Below are 24,706 nucleotides of genomic sequence, written 5' to 3'. Positions count from 1 at the left end.
GCCTGTGCACACTTGGAAGCTGTTACGGAATAACAATTCTAGAGGAAAGAAGCTGGTACATAAACGGAAAGAGTATTCTGTTCCTCTTGGCCTTCTTCCAACACGTTTTCTGGAGTAAAGTGGGTAGAGACTATTTTTTATATGGTTGGGAAAAAAAGACCAAGACTTTTAACCTTCATGACAGTGCATAGAAAGATTCTGAGCTGTTCGTATAGTGGTTTGTAACACTATGATGTCCTATCCTGGCAGACAAAAAAAGGACAAAAGGGTGGAAGTTTTCTTTTAGGCATCAGGACTTTTTCTGAGATGATAGAGTAAAATGTTCCTCCTCCCTTGTTCCTTTACTGTTTGTCTGATCTGTAACAGTAACCCACTTAAAATTTGTGCGGCTCTTTTTGAAGTTATTTTAAACCCTCAGCAGTGTATACAGATATTGTAACCTTGGATAAAAGCACCTCCCAGTCGTGGTTTCAGTTTTGCCCTTTCAGGCATGTGGAAAGTGCCCCAGTACATTTCAAGGATTTTAAACTAGCAACTTCTTAGATATGGGTTATGGTTTCACAGCTTGATTGATATAGTGTACGTCAAGGGACTGGTTCTCTGTGCCTTTAGATATTTAACACTGATTAATGCTTTCTGTTGACTTAAAAGAGTGCATAGACCCTTTACCACTCATTGGACAAAGTATTTGTTTACAGTCTAACTTTATAGATTTGGAGCAGTTAGCAAACTCCGTTTTTATTTGTACTGAAAAAGAAATCAAATGTACGTTTGGGGGGTTAATTGTATTGGAGTATGTGCACTGGCAGTTTTGGAGAGAGCCCTCTCTGTCTACCTGACTTCTTTCCCTGTTTTTGTGCGTATGAAAGGTTTATCTGTCAGGTGCTGAGTTTAAGGAGTGTTTTATCTTCTAGTGGTAGTTAAGATATCCCACACTTTTAAACATAGTAAGTTGAACTGCTGATCCATGTGATAATGCAGACAGCTCAGTAACACTTCCAATAGTGCATAGTAGTAAGTCATAATAAAAGATAGAGGTAAGGTGAATTAAGAGTTCAACAGAGGCTCCTGCTGCCTGCCTAGTACTGTGGTGGGGTTTTTTTCCTCTAAATGCAGATGAATTGGTGATGGATCCTGAAAAATGGGATGTAGGAAAACCTCTTGTTTGTATTGTGTCAAATCACCAGCATATTTCCTGTATTTAGCAGTAATAGCTGAAGTCTTTCAGAAAGTCAGGGGCCCCCCAAGACAATATAAATAGCTATCCTTGGACTGAATAGCTTGCAAAATGAAAGAAAAGGTACAACACAAAGAAGAAAAGGACAAGATGACAAAGTAGTGATGGAGAAGAGGTGGCAGGATTACTGTGTTACATGGTGCTACTTCGCATGGGTTACTGAGGGGTGTGTGTGTACATATGAGATGCATGTATGTGTGTGTGAAATTTTGTGCAGTATAGTCTTCTATTATAATCAAGTAGCAGAAAACAACGGTCATATTGCTGATACCAGTTTGCGGGGGGGTTTTACCTAGTTTGGCAAAGGTGAGATTTAAGGAAAGACATCAAGCTGGATAAAGTACAGTCTTTTCTCTTTTGCTATGAACCTTTTACTTGTGTGTGTGTTTGCATACATACATATACATACACACACATACAGGCACAGATATACATACGTTTATACATATGTAAACACATATGTGTTTGTGTGTGTGTGTATGTGTGTGTGTATATATATGTTACACCCTGGGCAACTCTTGGGTGAGAATCTCTGAAAAATCTTAGATTTTAGTTGAGGAAACAAGAGAACAAGCAGAGCATAGTAAATGGTGTAAGAAGTTAAATGTTTGATATCCTGCTTTATACAAGAATATATTATGCTAATGAGAGATAGCAAGCTTGGAACAGATGAAGGAGATTTGAAAAATCCATGCATAGGAAGTTCCTTGCAATAATAAAACTAGACACTAACTACATAGCATTGGAAGGAGGGAAGAGGAGGAAGAAACTGAATGTCTGAAAGTAGCACAAGTATGTATGGTTGCCCTGTGTAAGAAATATAAATATTTATAAGAAAACTAATGTCTCTTGCTTCATGCTACCTCTCACTCAGTCTCTAGCTTCTTCTGAACCCAAATAATATCTCACAGTAGTTAGGGCAGTTTCTTGTTCCTTACTTTGAACTAGATGACAAGGATATTCTAAGGGATGACAGGCAGTTAATATTGTGCAAGTATATAAAAAGATTGGTAATGCCTCTCAAACATTGCTTTTGGATCTTAGATACTTAAGTTTTTGTCAGTGACTCCACAAAAGGTTTTGTATTTCTATCAGTTTGCAAGGAAAGGCCCAAGTGTAATGTTATATTTAATTCCTTTATATCTGGTATGAGGACTTATAATCACATTTAATTGGGGGCCTTAAATGATTACTCATAAACAAGGTAACTGTGTTCACATAACACTGCAAGATTTAGAACTGAAAGCATGCTTCAGAAATGTACTGAGTTCTTAACATATGCAGCTTTATACTTCAGTTTTTCTGATGTTGCTTAGTTTAAAAACAAAAGTGTATTTGTTATAACCATTCAAAAGCAAGCTATGTGCATTTTGTGAATTCTACTGATCTGCTAAAGATTTCTTTCTGATTCTGTTTCAGATGCATCCACTTGGACTGTGTAATAGCAACGATGAAGAAGACCTATATGAATACGGCTGGGTAGGAGTGGTGAAGCTGGAACAGCCAGAGTTGGAACCTAAACCATGCCTCACAGTACTAGGAAAGGTAAGGGAGTAAGAGGGCTATATAGTTTGAATAATTTGGGGTAAATGCTGCATATAACTGTTTCTTGGAAAGATTAGTTCCTTTCAGAGAAATATCAGCAAGAAATAAAACAAGAGTAAAACCTTTTAACTCCATGAAATATTCCCCTTTTGCCTATTTTCACACTAGGTGCTTCAGGGAGAGCTAATACCATAAACTGATTGATAAAGATGGTGACAGGGAACTGAGTGCATACATTCTCTTTTCAGTTCTGTAGGAGCCTAACAAAGATTTTGGCAAATAAAGCTGTTTAACAGAAGCAGTAATTGAGCAGAAATAGGGTAGACGGCCAGTGTGATGCTGAACTTGATCAAAGGAAGCTTCTCATCAAAAGCAGTTAATATAAAAGCATTTTATTGTTCTTTTTTTAGGTACAATTGTCTCAGAAGACATCTATTAATTTTTTTTTTTTTTTTTTGAGGAAGAGTCTTCAGTCCTAGAAGAGATTTCTTTGCTGTGACTGCATGATAAATGTCACTGAATAACAAGTGAATCTTGTTGTACTGGACAAAGAAATACAAATTTCCATCTTGCTGGAGTCTGTGCAGAATAGGGCCCCTAGCATCTAAATTCCTTGCAAGATATGAGTTGAAGTCAGTAAAGATAGCATTACCTCTGCCAGGTATCTCAAAAGAGAAAGCAGAAAGTTGTCCTCTTCTGTTCTCTGCTTGGAATTTTGAGGACTGAGGTTATTATATGTTGACGTTTGAGGTCTGGAGTAGTTTGATATGCAGGAAAGGGCATAAGCCACAAGTAGCTGAGTAGGTGAAAAAATGCAGCTGGCCCAGTTCGCTCAGACTTTGGTAGGGTGCTGTTGGTGACTTCAGGTGAGCAGTGAAAATGTATTGCATCAGGCAGAAAATAAAATCCTAGACTGAAGTTTTGTAGGCAAAATTTGGCTTTGAGTACTTACAAACTGTATAAAACTTCTGGAAAAAGAGGTGTTTCTAGGGGATTGGGAAACCATCTGCTTATCTAAAATTTGTTGCAGGTTTAGCTTGGGATACCTGGTGACAAATATCTCTCTTAAGAAGTGACTGCCCTTCCTTTGCCAGTACAGAAACTACACTGTTTTTGTTTCACAGAAATACTAGCTGATGCTTCTTTGATCTTGGGAGGATAAAAATTGAGGATAAGGTTTGAGGATGGTAATTAGGGAAGATTGAGTACTGAAAGATGCATAGTAAACCATCAGTAATCTCCAGGAGTGGTGTTGAGTCTTGGAAGACCTTTTGAGGAAGGCATCTGTTCAGTCACAGCTGTCGGGCTCTTGAAAACCTTTGAGGAAGCAGAGATAAGAAATAGAGGAAGAAAAAGTGAAAAACAGGGATATCCTGCACAGATAATATCGTAAATATTTTCTGAAATATTTACTTGCCTGCTTGCTCCACAACTTTATACTCCATTTCCCCTGCTATACTCCCCATATCTCCACAGCCAAACTGACCTCCGGAGCGACTGCCCCTCACTATCTGCTGACCCTCGCTTCTCGGAGCTTGGCATGCTGAACAGCAGACACTGCCTTTGCTTTAGGAGCCCTGTAGCATCCACTTTGGAATGACAGATGCATAATGACTGTAGTGTGACTCCTGCATCCTCCACATAATGTGCCAGGGCAGTTTGGACACATCTCCTGTGTGTCAGTTTATGTGCAGTAGTAATTCAGCGGGTGAAAAAGGCTGGCAGGGTACTTACCAAGGCAAAAAATTTTTTCGGTAACCATGATGCAGCTCCCCGTCCTGTATTTCCCTGTCACCATCTACCCTTCTCTTCCTGAAATATCTTTGTTCCCTATTTTCTGCTTGCTGCTGCTGCAACTTCTCTCCATCTTTTCTCTCCAGCCCTTCTGCTCAGTCCTCCCTATGCTCAAGTTATGCCCTTATTTAGAAGGACTTCTCAGACTTCCTTTGCACATCGCTGCGTGCACAGACCAGCAGGAGCGTCAGCCATGAGCTTCCTGCAGCTCTGTCAAGCAAGTCAGCCCTGGGTATCTTAGCAGTGGGAACAAATTGCACTGTGATCGGCCGAGTCTTTGAAAAATTCAGTTTCCATGCAACTTGGTGCAAATGGCTACATGAGCAATCAGTTCAGCTGGTAAACTGTTTTGCCTGGCTGGTGCTACCTGCTGCATGTGTATATGGGTCGTCATCTGGTTGTCCCCAGGATTTGGTAGCTGTTTGACTTAAATTGGAAAACAAAATAGTGTATGTGTAGGGAAAGATCTTAAACAGGAGAGAGCAGGCATTTTGTTGAGGGAGGGGAAAAAGGAAAGAAACTTCTTATTCAATTTAAAAAAGAAGGGGAAAATCAAAGAACCTACTATTGTTGGGGTTTTTTTGTTCCTCATTTACTTTGATTTGTCCTGCCCCCAAAGTGGCTTTTCCTGCAGTATTGGATCTTACAGGCAGTTACTGCATTTGCCTTTGAGTACAGTGATGGTAAGCTCTTGGTATTCTGAAGTTCTGCACGTAGGCCTGCCCAACTGCAACATCTCTCGCAGAGATAATTTGGATATTACAAGACGCAGAACAGATGACACATCTGAAAATGTATTGGTATATGCACTGTTGCACTTCAGCTTTGCTGGCATTGCAGATATCCAGATATTATGTAAGTGAGATAGATGGCAAAGCTACCCCTCAATGCACGCACATCTCCATTAATGACTCAGGTGGGTAAAGGTAAGACTTCCTCAAATGCAAATACTCTTAGCTCCTTGAAAGATGTAGTAGTGTGCGTCGAACTGAGGATGTAGAGCTTTTCAGCTGAGAGGCCACAGAGATTCTGCTTTGTCCAGTGCAGTCTGTGCGATCAATACCTGCTGCTGAGAACAGATGCATCTCCCATCTGGAGTTCTCCGCCCCCGTTGTTTCTTACTGCTGGAATTAGGGTTGGGATCTTCTAGTATCTTTTCATTGGTCTTGATTCCATTAGAAGCCATTCTGTGAAATGAAAGCCTACGTGTGCAAAAAGTTATGTGACTGGATCAGTCTGATCTATTGATTTCATGATAGGAATAAAGTTGGTGCCATGAAGGTGGGAAAAGTTAAGGACTTGCTTTCTTTCGAAACTGTCATGGGCATAATTGAATGGTTAAATACCCCAACAATTTATAGCAAAGTGTCCCTTTCCAACTTAGAGCAAATATGGGCAGTTCTGTTTGATTAGAAACTTTTAATTGAGAAAGCTAGTTTGAACGGAGAGTTACCCTGGCTCAGCTGACAAAAACTCTCCGTCGCTCTTACGTGCATAAGGAATGGACATTCTTGTGAGTTTATGCCTGTCTTAATTGGATTTGTTTAAAAGTTCAGACTAACTCGAATCGGTTTTGCAATACAAACTGTAAAAGAATGCGAAGCTCCCGTTAGTTTAAGGGAGCTGGTTTAAACCCTTTTTGTTAAAACTTCGGAAGTCTTGAGTTGAACAACATGCTAGTAGAAGCAAAAAAGGCTATTCTGTTTTTGTGTCTGTGTGGTGGAATGCATGCGTATGTGAAGGAATAAATGACAAGTTTTTCTTCAAATTGCAATGGTAAAGGATAAAAACTGATGATGTGTTTAAGAGATTGTGGAAAGTTTGGAATGTGTTGGAGTAAGATGTAGAGAATATTTAAAAGCTGTTTGTAGTGCTGGATTCCATGAGGTACAAATTGGTACAAAGATATATGGTTTTTGTCTCGTTGTTTTTGTTTTTAGTAAAACCATGGTGTGTGTTTCCAGTAGCTTCATTCTAATTGTTTATCCAGCTGCCAAATAGGATCAGAAGATGTATAGAATTTAATGTGTCCATTTTCATACACTTTTTTGAATTGCTCAATCTTTTTAGTCAGATTTATGTGGCGTAATAGAAGTGAAAGCACAAGGGTTAAAAAAAAAAATGAAAAAATCTCCTATTAGGTGGCCCGTAAAAACTGGATGCCCGTTGGGAAAGGGGTGTGTGTGGCAGCCGTGATTTAACACCGCCTTTGATCAGCGGCAGCCCTGTTTGAGGCAATGCTGCCTGCGAGCGAAGCAAAGGCCTGGGCTTTACTGATCTCATGAGCTCCTGAATAGGGCTCGAAGGGGAATGACAGAGGAAGAAGAAAGCTTTGGAAATGAAAAGGAAACCCTGTGAACCCGACCGGCATTATTGGCTGGATTTGCCTGCCAGGGCGCCGCTCGGTTTCTGCCAGGCTAATTCTGCCCCGACTTCTCCCTCCCCGGCCCCGACCCTGCCTCCCCCCCTTCCCCCCCTTCCTTCTTTCAGAGGTTTTTTGTGTTTGAGGCATGGCGGCAGCAGCTTGGTTCTCAGGCTGGGAACCCACTGAGCCCGTTGCCATGGTCGCTGGGAAGCTCCTGGTGCCATGTGCTTCAAAGGGAACCTTTCCCCTGCGGGGCTGCTGCCTCCCCGGCGCCGCCCGCCCAGCGCAGCGCGGCCCTCGCTCCCCGCTGCCGCAGCATGGCCGCCCCGCGGGCCGGGACCGCCGCGCCCGGCCTGGCCTGGCCTGGCCTGGCCTGGCCTGGGCCGCTGCCACAGCGCTGGCGCGTCCGGCGCGTCCCCCGCCCCGCTGCGTCTGGAGCGATGACTGCTGCAAGGTGGTGAAATGTAACCCACTGCGGGCCTTGCTTTTTACTTTAATACAGATACCGGGAAGACATTGAAGATTTGCTTAAAACTGGAACTTCTCCCCTCTTCCACAGGCTGGAAAGCCCACAGGGAGGGATTTCGTTCCTTGCTTTTTTTCCAGGGACTGCTAAAGAGGAACTTTTTGGTATTAATAGGATGTGTGAAATTTGAGGACGTGCTTCTGGGTAGACCCTAACAAAGAGAGGATGTCCCTGCTACTACAGCTTCCTGTTTTCTTCAGATCAAAGGAATCTGTGAATATGAGGAAATTCCTGACGGCTCTTCCAGTATCCATTCACCTCTTTTCTCTGTTTTGAGAGTTTGTTAACAAAACATTTACACAGATATTGACTAGAAGAATCCCCTGTTTACCGCATCGTCACTATGACTATACTACTTAGGTTGGAGCCAAAATCATCATAACTTGAGGCTTCATTAAACAGTCTAGTTGTAATTCCTAATCGTTTGTCTAACAATTAGTTTAAATGTAAAGATTCTTGTAATCAAACGTGAAATCACAGGATTGTGTCGGTAGTTTAGTTCCCACAAAAAGAGTGGTCTGTTGTAAGACTCGAGGAACCAAGGCAGGAGGGCCTGTGGGGAGGTTTTTTGGACTTTGTGAACATACATAAACTCATTGGCTTCTATTTAACTTCCATAATACTTTTATCCAAGAATATTGAAAGCCACTGTGAGCCTGGTCACTACTGCACAAACTGTGGGAGCATAGGTGATTTTTATTGTCCAGTTTAAGGCCTTGTTCTGCATTTTTTGTTCCCTGTCCTAACAATTATATTTCTTAATGAAGCTTTTGGTGGCTATCTGTGGGGCAAGAGGGAGAGATACTCTGAAATGTATTTGCAAATCACACTTTTATGAGAATCATAAAAATGCTCTATAGATTGAGATCTGCTGATTGAATTAATATGTATGGGTGAACAGGTAATCAACTGATGCACTTGCTAATTTACTACCTGTGAAAATCTTTCTTAAAAAGTGTTTTCAAAACCAAATCCTTCTGTGGCAGTAATGATTAGTCACACAAAATAAAGTCTAAGAAGTGCAATCTGTTTGATTTCTTTCCACCCTGCTTTTCTGTTGCTTGCAAATAATGGTTTGAGAGTTTCCTGGTTGTGAGAGAGGCCCTTTTCAGATAAGGAAATACGGTTCTTGGATATGGTACAGTTTGTGCTCTATATAGAGTAACACTTTCCATGAGTTTTGAAAGTAGTTTTATGTGCAGTTACTACTTTTTCTGTATATGTCTCTTGATTGCCTGCAAGTCCATTGCAAAAAAATTGGACAGATTCTTTTTACAAGAACAGCTAGACTATTCTTGATTCCTTCTTACCAGCACTGAACTCGGTCTCTTAATTAAAAATAGCTTTGAATTATGTCTTGCTCATGCATAAAGAGCTGGTGGCATCTTTGCTTGGGAGAAAAAAAAAAGTGTTTTTGATCCTTTCAGTTTTGAGTTGCTGAAGAAAAGCAAATTAAACAAAATCAACTTATAGTTTGATATTCACACCCTAAATTAAGTATGTAGTTATGTGTACAAATTAGAATTGCAGTGACTGATAAGCATATCTTTTATTTATGTATAACATCAATAATTTGATGTACAGTGTGGATAGTTGCATGTACAAACGGATTTAGTTCAGTTGCAGAAATGTATATGAAATTTAGGCAAACGCTTTTCCATGCTGAACTTGCTCAGAAATTAGGACTGAACTATGCAGTAGATTAAGATCTAAAATTAATGAGACATGTCTAAAATCCTTGATCAGTGTTTCTAAAACATTGATTATTCAGACACTTTAGCTGGTACTGGCAGCTGTGTCATGACACCCAATGACGAGTCCCGTGCACGTGCAGTAGAAGATGCTGTCACTTCAGGAAAACTTCTTGCATCCCTTGAAGTAGCTGACATTCCATTTGTGGTACTTATTTCACAGTATGGGGACGTTGGCTGCCTTCTGTTTGTCAACCTATGTTTCTTATTTGTAAATGCTATCTAAAAAAGTGTTTGGAATTCATTTGGAAGCAGTAGTTTCAATATTTAAGCTAGATAATTGGTCTGGCTGAAAAGTAACTAATATATAGGTGATTTTAAGCTGGTTTTTTTCATTTGTTTCACTGTGTGTCTGCAAGATGATTTGTGTTGGCATAGCGTAGAGTCCAGTGGAGGTAGGAACCTGTAAGAGGAGGAGGAGGGTACAGGAACTGCTCTTTCTGATGGTAGTGCGGGCCTAAATGCATGTCAAACTACAGCCTAAGAAAAGCAGTTCAGCAGCAGAAACTTAACATGCAATATCTGATAGTTCAAAATAACAAATATTAACAAGCGAGCTGTTACGAACTAAAACAAAGGTTTCTTGAATGAGATTAGGTTTTTCTCTGGCTATTTGCTAGCTGGTAGACTTAAACTGCAAAAGTGCTAACGTGCTGTATTCTGACCAAAACACAAACTACATTGTTTATCAATCCCAATAGTTTTGGATGAAAAAAGAGTACATGTTTTGAGGGGAAAAACAGTATCCTGGCTTTCCTGTGTCACAGTAAAGCCTGTAAGCTGCTGAATCAGTCATGTTCTTTAAGAGACTCCATTAATTTTGTATTTTAGTTTTTTGTTTCTGTGGTCTGTTGTCTTAGCATTACCTAAAATTAGAGTTAACTGTAAAAAGGAGTAGTACATGTAATTATAACCCCTGCTGTGTGTGTGTTTTTCTTACCTGTATTTCTTCTAAAGAATATATTGAGAATTGGAAAGAGAATGACCGTTTTCCTGGCCAGCACTGAAGAAGAACATAAGCGCTCCAATGTACTGAATGTTTCTTGGTCTTCCCCATCTGATTGTTTTTTTATAACGTCCGGGACATCTGAAATGTTAACATCCACTTCAAACAACTGTAAAACATCTTTCAAAATTGGTATTTGAAGTGATAATGTTATTTGTGCAAATATTTTTGATGTCATTTCTCTTTTGACATTCTAGTTTCTTACTTCTCCAGTGTTAGCAGCGTGGCCAGACCTGTACAACATATAGAAATAATGATCTGTGGAGTTCTAACAAAACTGCATAGATGAGGTCAGAAGATGGGATAGTATATGGTTACTCAGGAAGAATCAGCATTTTCATAATGACAGAGGAAGAAATAGTCAGCCCTCATAATCTTCCTGATATGGACAAGTGTGTATTTTGGAACAAAAATAATGACATATGTGTAAAAATGAAATGCATTTGCCAAAAGCTCGATGAGTTTCTGCTTCCCATCTTGCCTCTTCCTCTGTCCCCCACAGACCACGTTCTAACACAAAGCCTATTTTAACACATCAAAAAGAGATTTGAATGAGAAAGAAAAAGGAAGAAATGTTATACCAGATGCTTTCAGCAGCGTTTGGCAGCAGAGAACATGCAGAAATGCGTGGAAGCAAGCATGGGGATGCAGTGTGAAACAGCAGTCTCATCACTGCAGCTGAAGCCTTGAGTTCATATGTATCTTTCTCATGTTTTTTTCTCTAAACCCTCTCATTCCATGATTGCTTTCTACCTTAATTTCAGCAGTCCCTTTGAGGAGAGGAGGTAAAAGATTTGAGAAGAGGTAAGAGGACTGACAAGCAAGCGAATTAAAATCTGGAAACAGGAAAAGTTAGTGTTGTGTATGGATCGTGTGATGAAAGAAGTAAAAAGAAAGAAAAGAGCTGGATCAAAGCCAAAGAGGGGAGCGCTTAAAGGAGTGGGCTCACGGGCTGGATCAGGTCACGCAGTTAGGAAGTAGCAGATTTGTCAGTTTTTAATTCATGGGTGGGGGGAAAGCAGGGCCTTTCCATTCCCAACTAGAGCCAGCGATCTGTTACTAGGTTATTTTACTAACTCCCTCTTTCTGTTCTCTGTGTTGCAGTAGCAACCCATGAAGAAAGGCTGTCTCCTATGTGTGTGCCCCCCCCACCCCCGCCCGGCACTCCTTAGGCTTGCCGTTGTTGGATTGATTGCTTTAAATGTCCACTTTTAGCATTGAGTCCTTCACAGTCCCTGCCACCATCTTTGCTCCTTTGCAACCAACTGTGGAACACAGCTGCTTCTCTGTTAATTTAAAGAAACAGCTGTTCTTGTACAACATGTGTTACTGGAGTCTTTGCTCAGTCAGAACTCCCAGTGAAATTAATGGAAACCCAGGCTGAGTAAAGACTGAGGAATGATTTTGTCAGATATGCCCCACTTTCTAATAATAATAATGATATGTAAATATTTTATGTCTCTGAAGTTTTCGAACCCTAATTGTTTCTGTGTGATTTGTGAGCCTCTTAAACACTGAGAGAGACTTTCTGGGCTAGCTAATTGACAGGCAGAATACACCCATGGAAGAAGAGGAGAAATGCACAATGCCAGACATGCTGGAAGAACTACAGAAATACAGTTTGAAGGAGAGAAGTGAGTGGGCAAGAAAGTGAGGTGGTTCTGGAATATAGATATGAGCAGACAAGGAGGTTGGACAGCAGAATGAGGTAGATGGATCAGGAGGTAAAGAAACAGGCAGCAGATACGGAACCAGGGAATGGAATTATTTAGGACTTTACAGATGAGTGACACGCCTAATTTCAGTGTGCTGAGAGACAGAAGGGCTTGAAAGAAATTGGAGAACTGGGGAATGTAACTAGAGCTGCATCAGAGGGATTCGGATGTTCAAAGGCATGCTCAAATGGAGAGATTTAATCAGGAGTGGTAGAAAACAAACAGTAGATTGTAGAGAAATTGCAGGCAAAGTGGGAATGTTTTGCAGTCATTTTCATGGGATTGAAAGGAAGGAAAGAAAAGCTTAATGTAACACAAGGCATGTTTCATATCTTACTCATCCAAGAATTTGTCAGAAGCTATTGCTTGCTCTAAACATTGTCTTCACAATGTCCAGGTGGATATTATATAGAAGTGCCTACTTGGCTGACATGATGATTTAATGTTTGTACTGAGTTCCAGGAATCAACTCCAAATGAGTCAAGTGTTCATTCTGCAAACTCACTGCTGAAATGTGTAGGAAGTGGGCTTTTTGACTGACACAGGGAGCCCTGAGCAAGCCATCTGCAATTCTGGCAGGTTATCTCTTGAAGATTAGAGCCTCATGTATTTGTGGTATGAACTCTCTAAACAGGTTAGGGGTGTGTGTGTGTATGTATGTGTGTATATATATATCTCAACACTTGCATAGCTATTGCCTTAGAAATGCTCATTATAGATATGAAACTCTCACCAAAACTATTAAAGATCTCAAAAGCATGTATATGTTCTAGCGCATTAACACCTGAATTGTGGGCCTATCAGTGTTTTGTTTAATTGGTAAACCTAGAGAGTATTTCACAGATACTTAATTTTTCAAAATGTTCCAAGAACTTCACCAGCTTTGGATGGGAAAAAGATGGACCCTAGCCCTGGGGATCCAAGTAGTGAGATGTGCTTGGCAGTGGGAACTATTGATGCTCTTTAATGCTTTTCAGGGAGAAAAAAATAAGCTATTTTGCTAGGGGCCCAGACTGCCTAGCTACATAGACTCGAGCCCATGAACAGTGGTGAAGCTCCCAGAGGGTCCCTTCGGCTGACTGTAAGGGACTAATGAGCTGGCCTGGCTGTTTATGGGCTGTGGTTAACCTCTTGCAAGTCAGGATTTCCTGTCGCCAGCAATGGGCTGTGACCGCCAGCACCACAGTGTTAATGATGAGGTAGGGGCTGATGAATGGCTGGACTCCAGACAGCAGCCTTCACTGGCAAGGAATCAAGTGGCTAGAGGGGGAAAAACACTGATGTCTACAAGAGAAATAATGCAAACTCCAGAACCTATAATTCCCATGTTTAAAAAAAGAAAGGGAGAAAGAAACTGGGGACAAATTCAAACCAAATGAAGCTTTTATCTCTGCATTCTGAATAGAAGATTGTTCTTCGGCAAAACTGGCTGCAAAAGCCAGGCCAGTTAAAACAATATGCAGGCAGCTTGCCTCCAAGTAACCAGAAATTGTTGGCTCAGTGTAGCCTGCTTTGAGGAGCCAACCTGCTGGGAGACGTTATCCAAGCAACAGGCTGAATGTAATTCCTCCTGCTGTGGAATGGCTCTTTGGCAAATGAAGACCCTAATTAGAGATGGAAGGGTTTCTATTTTGTTTTTCTTTAATCCTTACCCTGAGGCCATTGCAATACAGCCATGTCTCTGCTTGTGTGGAGAGAAGTTTCCAGTTTCCCTTTGTGACAAGAATCCCCCCTCTTTTTCTTTTCTTCTTTTTTTCTTTTTTTGAAAGAAGAAACAATCTAACAACATGGGCCCACCACAGTTTGGGACCTTGAAACTAATCTAATCCAAACCCAAGGACCACTGTTTGAAAGAATGGCCATGTCATCTTTTATAAGCCAACCCACGCAAAGTTGCTAGATAAATTAGAGTACTAGGGTGGGCCATGCGTGCTTTTACTGCTGCATTTATTATCCAGGCTGATTCTTCTAGTAGATAATTTGACAAATCTGAAAGAAAAATGAGAAGGCACAAGTCTGAAGCTTGCACTGAAGCACCAGTAGTATTATAGCGTATACCGAGGGAATTTTGCCAGCTTTGTTCATTTGGAAAGATTCAAATTGCTTACCGTGGGTTACATGCGTATTCTGTAGTGTTCGATACAGATGTTCTCCTACCTGACAGAGGGGACAGAAGCTCCAGGGGAATGTGCTGCAGCAGCTTAACTAATATGTGTCAAAACGAAAATACTTTTGCTGCTTGACAGCTCGCCTTGGCACATGTGAGGTCGGTCTGACCATGCTTTCACTGACTGCATGCAGATGCTTAAAAACTCTGCAAAGAGCATTGCCTTTTCTGTCACTATCGAGACTTGGATCTACACTATTTTTTACCTCAGATGACGATAGTGTTATCTCCAAATGTCCTTCCTCATTTACAGTAGATATCAACCTGTGAATGGAGGCAGGCTGGTTGAAGATGAGCCCAAGTAAGACAGGTGACACTAAGCAGAAGCAGCACCATGAATTTTCAGTCCCATCAGTGCCTTGCATTTGAAGATAGGTATATACCTAAAAGTGGCATTAATCAGCCTGTAGTTTTGGAGTAATTTTTTTGGTTCCTCACCTGCTAATTTTTCATACTTATGCATTCTTTCATTTCTTTTCAGCACTTTTGGTGGTTTGAGTTCATATTCGTATCTTGTCTTGCCTTCCAGATAGAGGATAGCACTGTGATATTAATGAGCACAAAGCTGTTCAGCCTTTAGGATAATTTTTAGTAATTGTAGATGTGTCGGTATATTTTGGATAGACTGCTGTAAATGCCTCAGACCTGTCCTATACTCTTTGCATCAATTTTTCACAGACTGAGTCTGTTCAAAGTCTTGCTTTGCACTCTGCCTAAAATACTTACCTATTTGCCTAAAGCTGTTTGGTGAAAAGAACTTTCTGCAATAAGGTGAAGCTTGTTTCTCAGGAGGGCTGATGGACTTCCTCATTGACTTGACTGTGACTGGTTGGAATTCCTGTAGGACTGAAAAATTTCAAAAGCTATACTTCTTTTTTTTTCCCCTTTTGATGTATATAAATACCAGGGTATAGATTTAAGGTAATACTCTATTATATATAGCATGTACTTATGTCTCTGGGGATAGGAGGAGAGAACACACATAATAGGCAAGTAAAATAGTAAATATAGTACAGGAAGGCAGTCCAACAGCTGTAGAGATGAATGAAATAAAAGAATCTAGCTTGTTTCCCCAAGCAGCAGTTAATAGGTGCTGTGTGCTTGATGAGTGTCTAGTGCTCTAGTATACAAACTCAAGTTAGTGGCAGAATTGCAGTCTGTTTTTTACTGGTTTTCTGAAGTCTGATTCTATTTCTGTTTCAGAAAGGAGCAGTATATGTCTTTGTAAGGCTAGTGTCTTCTTGTAGTACTAACGTGAGTGATTTCAATATGATAAGCATTTGTTACCTGGTTCCTTTTCTCCCTCCTTAATGAGGGATAGGATTAGGGTTACCCTTAGGGGTAAATAGCATGTTTGTGATACGTTACAGAGTTTGTTATCTCTAGAAGTGGCTCTGTTTTTATTGTTGGTACTTGAACTCATGTCTTTTTTTACCTGGTTAATGAACAAGCATGAATTGCCTGACGTGATATCAGTAAGGAGTTCCACAAATGAAAATAATAGCTATCAAGGGACAATTTTCTGTTATTTCTCATCTTCCAGGAAGGACTTCACTAAAAGGGTTTATCTTCATGAAATTCTGTCACCTTTTTCAGAAAACAGCAGTTAGCTTATCACCAGAAATCAGTTGTGTTGTAGATAAACCCCAAACTATCGGAATACATATGCTTCTGAGCAAGAGATCATCCATGCATGCCCAAAGAATTGCTTTGGTCCTAGTTAAAACCAGTGTTCAGACTCTGGTGTTTTTAAAATATTAACTCGTGCAGTTGCAGTCGACCCTGTTAGTTCCTTGGAGCTAGTTTAGAGTGGGAAGCAGCTGAAACTGGCGTATGTGCAATGGAGGCTTCTGCATCATGACACAGGAAGAGTTTCTTTTGGTTTGCTGGCTATTGTGATTAAAAAAAAGATAGCACTAATTCCTCATAGATTTGGAAAAAGAAAGAGCTATTATAATCATTTCATCCAGCTCCTGTATCAATCAGACCATAGAAAGTCTTTGATAAGCTAACTTATGTTTAACATTAAAATGCATTTGTTTTGCTTTATAAGCTGCAAGTGGACAGTCTGGTGCTTTACCAGTTATCTGTCCTGTCCTCTGGAGAAGCTGCTGTTCCCCAAATCTTTTTTTGTTAGCAAAATTTACCGGTATTGGACTTGATTGTTTTCTTTCAAGTAATGGAAAATATGTTAGCCTAAGTGTTGAGATGCCGTTTGCACATTTTGAAGATCTTTATTGTGTATATCAGTTTGTCAGCTTCTAAATTCACTTAGTGCACCATGTGTTTGCATCATTCTAGTTCTTTGTAAAAAACTAGTGGTGCTTATTCATGTGCCCTAGGAAAGCACAGCTGTATTCATCCAGCTCCTCCCTAGATCAAGTAAAGAGACAATCCTCCTTTTCCAGAGAAAAGACATTAAACTGATGGGTAAGTACTTGGTGGTCATGGTGGGGGTCCTAAGAGAAGCTTGGGTCTTCGTGTTTCCAGGGTATTGGAAAACCTGAAATCTTTGTGCATAGTGGAGAGGAAGAGGCTTGGAGAAATCAGTGTGTCGACTGTGGAGAGAAGTACACAATGAATCCCAAGGCCCTGGATTCCTTGTACTGTAGATGACTTCTTGTCCTCTGCTATCAAAAATTGACCTATAACTCCTCACAGGTTCACCTTTCATTTTCAAATGAAGCAAACTTCTATGCACACCGTATAGTTTATCACACTCCTCTTTTCAGCATAATGTGAGTTTTCTAGTGCTAGTGATGATTTTGTATCCAGCTGACATGCTTGGTGCATGCTATACTAAGCTTGGCTGATCGACATTTTCCTGCCATGTGCTTAAAAAAAAAAAAAAAAAAAAAGTGTCTCCATTGTTCTTAGACCCCATCTGTTTGCTTAAACACTTCAAACAGTTAATTTTGAGAATTTTCTGACAAGTTACATAACGTTGTATCCTACCTTCCTATTTTGTGTAACACTTTGTGGTCTCACTAGTAGCTTACATATTTTAGAAAGACCTCTGGGCCAAGGCAGCATGGGAAGACTGGAGACACTGAGTTCCCTGCATTCATATTAAGTTCCCCTGCTAGTGTAAAGACGATAATGATGAAATGCTGTTCTTCATCGGATCTACTAGAGGTCTGTCTGTAAAAGAGAGGGTTGTGGAAAGCAGTAACATCTGGATGTTAGATGCTGCTTCAAACATATTTAAGGAGAAAATACAGATCAGAAGATAGAAAAGAAATTGATAGCATTATCAAAAACTTCTGGAAGTGAAAATGAGAAATTGACTTACCTGTACTGTTGCACAAGGGAATTAGGGCATAGTTCTTTTACATGAGCTTGTCTTTGGGGACTGTTTCACTTGATTGTGGCTTGATCAGGAAATGACTTCTTGTGAGCTTGAGTTCTGACAACTCAAATCCACTTATTACTAAGTGTGCAAGGAGTCTGTGCCCATGTTTTTGATGGACCAGAACTCAACCCCTAGAGTGTTAGTTTTAAGGGAGTTAGAAATACGTCCAGATGCAAGGCATATGAAGACAGTTTTAGGAAGCTGATCATGAGCTAAGGTGACAGTATTAGCATTTTGCTAGTTGACTTCAAAATTTGCAGGAACCTCTGTCTCAATAGTTGAATCGAGATTGTTAGGTAGTGTAGCCTTGCAGCCAGAAAGTCTCCTCCTCCTCCTCCCCCTCCTTTTTTTTTTTTTTTTTTTTTTTCCTTAGTGAAATCTTCAAGGTAATTGCTAAATTATGATCTCCAACTTGACTTTTAGGTTGAAGATTGAGTCCAGGGTGAAAAAGCTGCATAGGTATAGCCAACGGGGGTATGAAGAAACCAAAAATCCTCAAAATCCAGGGAACGGTACTGGACTGTTGTGTATTTCTTCCCATAGCAAAAGAGGCGAGTATCTAGTGTCTTTACACTCCTAGGAAATGCTTTAGGTAGTTTTTGCTTTGCTTGTTTGTTTCTGAAACACAAAGAGATTGGGTTTTCTTTTTTCATTGTCTTGTGTATCTGAACAGGAAGAATTTGGGTATGTTCCAACTATAGTCATAGCTTAGGTGCTGTAGGAATAGCTTCTTACATTGCTGTAGGTTAATAGTTGCCTTAATTTATAACTCTACCAACATCTTCCCATGCTTCTGTTTCTTAATGATTTCTCTCAGCACTGCAGCATGCTTATATGTATGCTTTACTTAATTGCCCTAGTCCAAGTTTTCTATTTCTAGTTTATCTACTTTCTGTACGCCTTCAATGAAAAGATAAAATTAAGAATTATTTGGTTTGGCTGCAGTGGTATTTTATAATAGATTATTCTTTAGTAAATAATTGCCAAAATAAATGCATCTCGTGACCACTATATTTTGGAGGTAACTGTATATAGGAATTCTGAAGTCCTAAGAAAGCTTGAAGGGGTTTAAAATGTAGCAGCACTTGTGTTACACCATCAATTGTCATAAATGCATCTGACCGCTTCTTGCTGAGCACGCTAACCCCTTTGGTGTATGCCATCCAGTTCCAGACCTCGGCCCCCTCCTGTGCTGTCCTCCGGAGCTCCCCGTTCTCCCGGCGCTGTGCCCCCTCGCAGCGCACAGCCCGTTGCTCTGCGGAGCGGGCCGGGATAGCAGAGGGCAGGCTTTGGGGAGTGGAGTCCCGTGGCTCCAAAATCTATCACAGGAGACTTGCAGCCAGAAGGCTTCGCTGTATTCAGGATGAAATAGAAACAACATGAAAAAATACATTTATGTGCTCTAGGCTATGAACTAATCGAGCTGTTTCTACATAACCTGAGAAGCGAGTGATGCTCTCCTCCCTCCCCCCCCCCCCCGATTTTAACTATCTGAGAGCCACTCAGTACTGTGCAATACAGAAAACCTTGGTGTCTGTTGGTGTGATTATGTAGTAAGACAGGAATCAACACAAGGTGATCTTTTTCATAAAGTAGAAAATCTTAAGTGTCGCTCTTTTGAAGTTGGATGTTCCTAAGTGATGTCCGTAGTATTGTTTTCTTAGTTATGATTATACTTTTAGATTTAAGACTACTGCTTTGAATTTTCCAGTTCTACACTGCTGCATTGATAAAGCAATCGTCATAATGCCATGTAATGCAGTATCTATAGGATACACCTATAAAAGGAAAGTGCCGGAGGAGCAGAGCTGAGGATTCCAGTCAGGACGGGGTTTTATGGTAGTGTGATACTTCGGGGATTTGACTCTTGTGATACTGTCTGCCTTGGCTTCGAGAGTGAAATCTGTAGGTCCTTTTTCTGTATTTCAGAAAAGGTTTGAAATGGTGTCCTGCTTACGTTTCGCCTAACTCGGTGTTTCTGGAATTACTGGGAAATTGTACATTAACAGGGCGAAGACATCGGTTGGTTAATTTGTAACTTTTGCCATTAGCAGGGCAGGTGTTGTCCTTTCCCCCTTCCTTCTCCGTCCTGCAGAGCTGGCCTGCGGCCTGGCTTTCCGGCTCCGCTGCGGTTCAAGGGCCAAGGCCTTTTTGATGGTGAAGCCCGATGTCAGTATAGGAGAGATACAGGGGACGCCTGTACCGTTTAGGTGTTGTTAGTCTGTATTCTCTGCAGCTCTGAGAGAAAAGGCATTTAGCGGGTTGTCTGTTGTAGCAGAACAGTGCATTTGCCACAGTGCCGAGGGGTTCGTGCAGGGCGCTCGGCGGTGAGCAGAGTGCGGTGGGGTGTTGCGCTGGGATGTCTTTGGCTGTGCCTGACGCGCCATGTTTTTGCAAGTGCAGTTGTGAGTCTGGGGCTGGAAATGGGTTTTCTTCTGCTAATTAAATAAACATTGCATATTCTTTTCCCCAGCAGTAGCTGCTGCTGCTGAGTATGTTATGGATAGTCCGAGGTCAATACGGAACACACGTCCTTGTTTGCTTTAACAGATAGATTTCCAGATGTATTTTAAAATTGACCTCAGTAGTCATATCCACCTTGGCTTTGTAGCAGCCAGTCCAGTGCAGTTCTTAAATGCATCGACAGATTTTGCTGAGCTGTTTTATTTCCTCCCCCCTTAACGGGATGACTCAGTTATGAGGAGAAGCATGTAAGGTGTTCCAGCGAAGAGCACTTTTCTTTTTGCAGTAATAAGTATCGTGCTGTAAAGGTAGCTGTACTGTGCTGTAGAATCAGGGTGGAAAGAACTTTCTGAAATCCACGTGCATCTTGGTCCTGACGGGAGATGACACCTGGCTTGTAATAAGGAGAATCTTTATTGCAAGCAGAAGTCTGAATCGTGTCACAAAACTATTTTGGGTTTTATTGCCTACTTTTAAGTGATATCGTTTTTATCATATTGAAAATGTACAGTTGTCTGTGTGAGCCTTTTGCAGCATGCTTATGGCTGCCATCCATAGGATGGGGGTGTGGTTTGTACTCACTGCTCAGTTTAATAGGATTTTTTGAGTCATACCTCTCTTCTGAAGAAATTAAGGGCTTTCACAGCATCAGAGTCTCAATGCCACTTGGCTGATAGAAATTGCAAACTGGTGGTGGCAAAACCTGCTTGTCAGCCCTGGAGATTCATGTCCTATATCATGCATTTCATATAAGGACCACACTTTAGCCACCTAGATGATCTGTTTTTCACATGTAGACCTTCCTGGGTTTGTCCACACTTAACCAAAGACTCCTTAAAACTTAGAGCCTCTGCAGAAGTCAAACCCTGATAATAAAAGCTCATGAATGTTTACTTCAGTACCAAAGCTGCCCTCTGCTAATGGAACAAAATCAAATGAGGACAAGTCTGCACAAGGTGACTAGAAAAGCTGATATTCTGGAGCCTAGCACAGCATTTTCTGTATCTTAGCTCTGGTAATACTGACTACGTCTTCGTGGTCTCGCTTGTTGTTGATAGGGAGAAAACGTGCAAATCAGTTGCTTTGTGAGTGCTGAAGGCTATTGGAACAGATTTTGCTACTTTTTGCTACATCATTTCTTTTGATGAAATACTGCAAAAGAAAACCTGCTGCCTTTCCGGTTGTATCCCCTAGCAATCAAGATTGTCAAAAGCCTTGACCTGACTTTCCAAAGGAATAAAGTGAGATATTGGACCTTTTCATCAAAAATCATGTTCCTTTAAGTCACAGAGTATGCAAACTGCTTGCTATTGAGTGGTGATTGCATATTACCAACATGCTATGTGAGAGGCTTTTTGCCTATTTCAGAGGACCAAAGACGCTGACAGAAGAATTAGCTATAGAAAAGGGATTCCATCTCATGCAGTTTACATAATCCCACTCTTTTGGAAGATTAGTGACCCCTAACCCTGCAATGTGGAGAGTTCTGACGTGGCGTATTGGGTCTCATGTGCTGGGTTAAACAGAGAATATGCCTCAATTTCCATGGTTATTAATTCATAGAGAAATTGAAGGGGAAAAACCTCAAAAATGGACAAAAGGAGTGCAAATTTGAGGCTGGCTCAATTCTCAACTAAATAAGGATGCATAAACCAATCTTGATTGTTCTACTCAGCTGTCTCTGCACAGAGTTTGGGCAAACCATTTTCCAGTTTTTCTGCCTAAAACAGCAATAGCAGTGGTTTAAAAAAAAAAAAAATCTCAGTTATACCTGTTGCAGCTGTGCTGCTTCCCTCAGTTCTGACCAAAAGTAGTGTTTTGCTTTTGGGATCTCTAGGACTCTCTCCTGTCTCCTTGCTCTTCTGCCTCCTGCCTCATTCATTTTGGAGGACCAGCTAATAGTACGTGCTGACACCTGATGAAATGAAATTAGTTTGCTAAAAACAGTTCACTGGCATCTGTGCTGTTTGCCACCTAAACCATGGCCCAGTTCTCCCCCACCCCCATCTTCAACACTTTCTTAACTCAGAGGAAGATCAGTTCTGTCATGTACTATATACTGTATTTATAATTAACGTTTGTTGTTTACAGTGTACTGAGTTCCAGGAAGAAAATTTCTAGAGTAGGAAGGTCTGTAGAGGCTAATCTAGGAAAACAGATATGTGGTTCTCAATGTAAATAGCATTTGTGAGGACATAGTGTTAAAACAGCAGGATATATCTGCAGTTTCACATAGGCAGCCAATACTTTTAAAGCATATTTTTCTCCCTTCAGCCTGTCAATTGTGCCTAGAATGTTTATTAAAAAAATAGAGCACTTTGTTTATATATAGTAATCTGGCTTTACTAATAGCCATTTTCAACAAAGGGTTTAAGTTACTGTTTTATTTAAGTGGCAGACCTAAAAGTGCTTAATGAACTTTGCTTTCCTCACCTATGGTTCCAAGCCTCATTCCCTCTCTCGTTTGTAATTTGTTCATTCCCTGCAACCCATCAGATTAGAGTGTTCTGCGCTCGCATGTAAATACAGCTGTATATTGTGAGGGAATTCTGACTCTGGCAAAGGAAGTAAATGTAGTGAATAAAGGCTGATGAGGTTGGTATGATTTTTTTGCTTAAATGGGGACCTTGTTGAGCAGCTTTTCTTCTTATGTTGATTTCATGAGTGTTGCATAAGAACTGACATTTATTGGAATGAGGTCGTACTGGAAAGTAGAGCAGGGGATGCTTGCTTCTGAGATCAAGTGTTCATATCAGCAAGCATTTAGGGTCCTTGTGTCAGTAAGTGGCAGACTTTCTTGCTGCTCTGGCTGTTGCTGTCCTCCTACCTGTTTGGAATGAATGGGAGGAAAGGGTCCACCTGTTTAATAATCATCTGTCCACATGGGTGGAAAGTTTGTCTCGTTAAGCAAGTGGCTGCTTCCTTATTCCATTAGTCTGGCCCACAGGAAGGGAGTGCAGAGTTCTTCCAATCTTTCTGTAGTCTTCTGAGGTAATAACTAGAATTTCCCCAGGCCTGGAGATGTGAAGAGGTGCTTTCCTCATACTTCTGTCATGTGCTTTGTCTCTCGTGCTCTCTAGATTGCAAGGTCTAGTAAATTCTTCCACATTTTCATCTCAGGCTGTATTTAATGTTCATCTTATTGATAATGATTAACAGTAAGTTCATAACGAATGGGTTTCTGTGACCCAACACTCCTCAAGTAACTTTTCAGCTTTCTTGTGAACCGTGATAGGAGAATCTCTATGTAAATTGAAACACTACAGAAACATAGATGAAATCAATATAATGTATTTGCAATAAAAATAAAAGACCTATAAAAATGTGTAACAAATGCATTGTATCCTACTGTTTACATCTTTCTTTGAGTATGAAGTAGGCAAATGTTTTCTTCAGCAAAGGGATTCTGATAAAGTAGGAGGCTTACAATGCTTCAGGAATTGAGGAAGGACAGATTCAGAGGCGAGTCTCATATCTCTGATCAGTTTAGTTGCTTTAGAGGCACCTACATCCAACGCTGAATTAGGAAAGATATTCGAACATCTACCTGGTGTTTGAATAAATTGTAGCAAATGGCAGATCTCTTTTTAATGCTCATTTACAAAGAAGAATTCAAGGAGTCATTTGAAAAGATTCCTAAACTGTCTGAAACTCTAATAAGGGTTACAGTCAAGGTGCATATTCTCTATATTTTATGCTACAGATAAGTATAAATGTTTGCTGTTTATTTTAACAGCGTTCTTAGTTCACGAGCTTGATTGCCTTTGCTGCTGTCATCTTCTTCCATAGAGAACAGATGATATCCAAATGATAATCTCAAATTAAAAGTTTAAAGTTGAACCCAAACCCTATAGTTTTATAGTATTGCTGATACACAAGACAGGGGATTTTGACAGCTTGTTTTCTTTTTGGTTTTTAAGGGGAAAACACTACTAACCTGCATGATTGTTCCATGCCTGGCTTATGATTAATCGAAATAGTCTAGAAGCACCTTTAGCTGCTGTATGCTGCATCAAAGACACATAAAAAAAAGAAACTTTTGAAGATTTGAAAATGCTAATTTTAAATGGCACTAATATTAAAAATAGTCATCTACTTTTAACTCTGTTATCAAGAAGAAATACAAATATTTCCTTTTACAGAAGAAGAGAAATTCATATGCTGTTCTGAGATGAGTTGATTTTGCATTCACTTTCAGGGGAAAACATCACAGAACTTGGAAACAACACAGAAAAACATTAGTGGAAGTAGAATTTGAATCTGTATTTAAGTAACAAAAAAAAGGTTAGAATGGATATGTTGGAATACAGCCTACAGTATTTGCTGCTGTTATAGTTGCAATACATTGCAGCAAATGCTCATTGCACTTATAGACTAAGCTCTCTGTTTTCTATGCTGCTTCTGTTACTCCAGATTGCTAGGATAAATTTTAAATATTACTTTCCTCATCTGCTGTGGGGTTGTTGGTTTTTTTTCCCTTCTCCTCTGTCTGTATCATGACTCAATGATGTTATCATGCTGTAAATGGACCCCTTCCTGTTCCTTTGCCCTTCAGCAAGTCTAAAGATTTGTTCCTCCCCTCTAGCAAGATTACGCAGCGTAGACTACTTCTGCATGGCCCATCTGTTATCTGTATCCACTAAAAGTGCTGGTGTTGCTCTCTTCTCTTTGGCCTGTATGACTCTGGCTGTATTGCAGTTGTACTTACTGGGGCACTTTGAAACCTGTGGAAGGAATCTGTGAAAGTTATCAGTGCTCAGAAGATCCGAAAAACAAAATGGGAGG

At 40.5% G+C, this 24,706-nt stretch overlaps 1 protein-coding gene across 2 annotated transcripts in view; it reads left to right on the top strand.

Moving 5' to 3' along the window:
- Positions 1–24,706, top strand: part of ZNRF3 (zinc and ring finger 3) — a 104,723-nt gene that overhangs the window by 60,355 nt on the left and 19,662 nt on the right. For both annotated transcript variants that reach the window (XM_064521832.1, XM_064521833.1), the window contains one exon: positions 2,657–2,782. In XM_064521832.1, the coding sequence (XP_064377902.1) occupies positions 2,657–2,782 (126 nt within the window). The remainder of the gene's footprint in view (positions 1–2,656; positions 2,783–24,706) is intronic.

This window comes from Dromaius novaehollandiae, chromosome 17 (assembly GCF_036370855.1).
Source record: "Dromaius novaehollandiae isolate bDroNov1 chromosome 17, bDroNov1.hap1, whole genome shotgun sequence".
In the NCBI taxonomy this organism is placed as follows: Eukaryota; Metazoa; Chordata; class Aves; order Casuariiformes; family Dromaiidae; genus Dromaius; species Dromaius novaehollandiae.
This window is presented reverse-complemented; position numbering and strand designations above follow the sequence as displayed.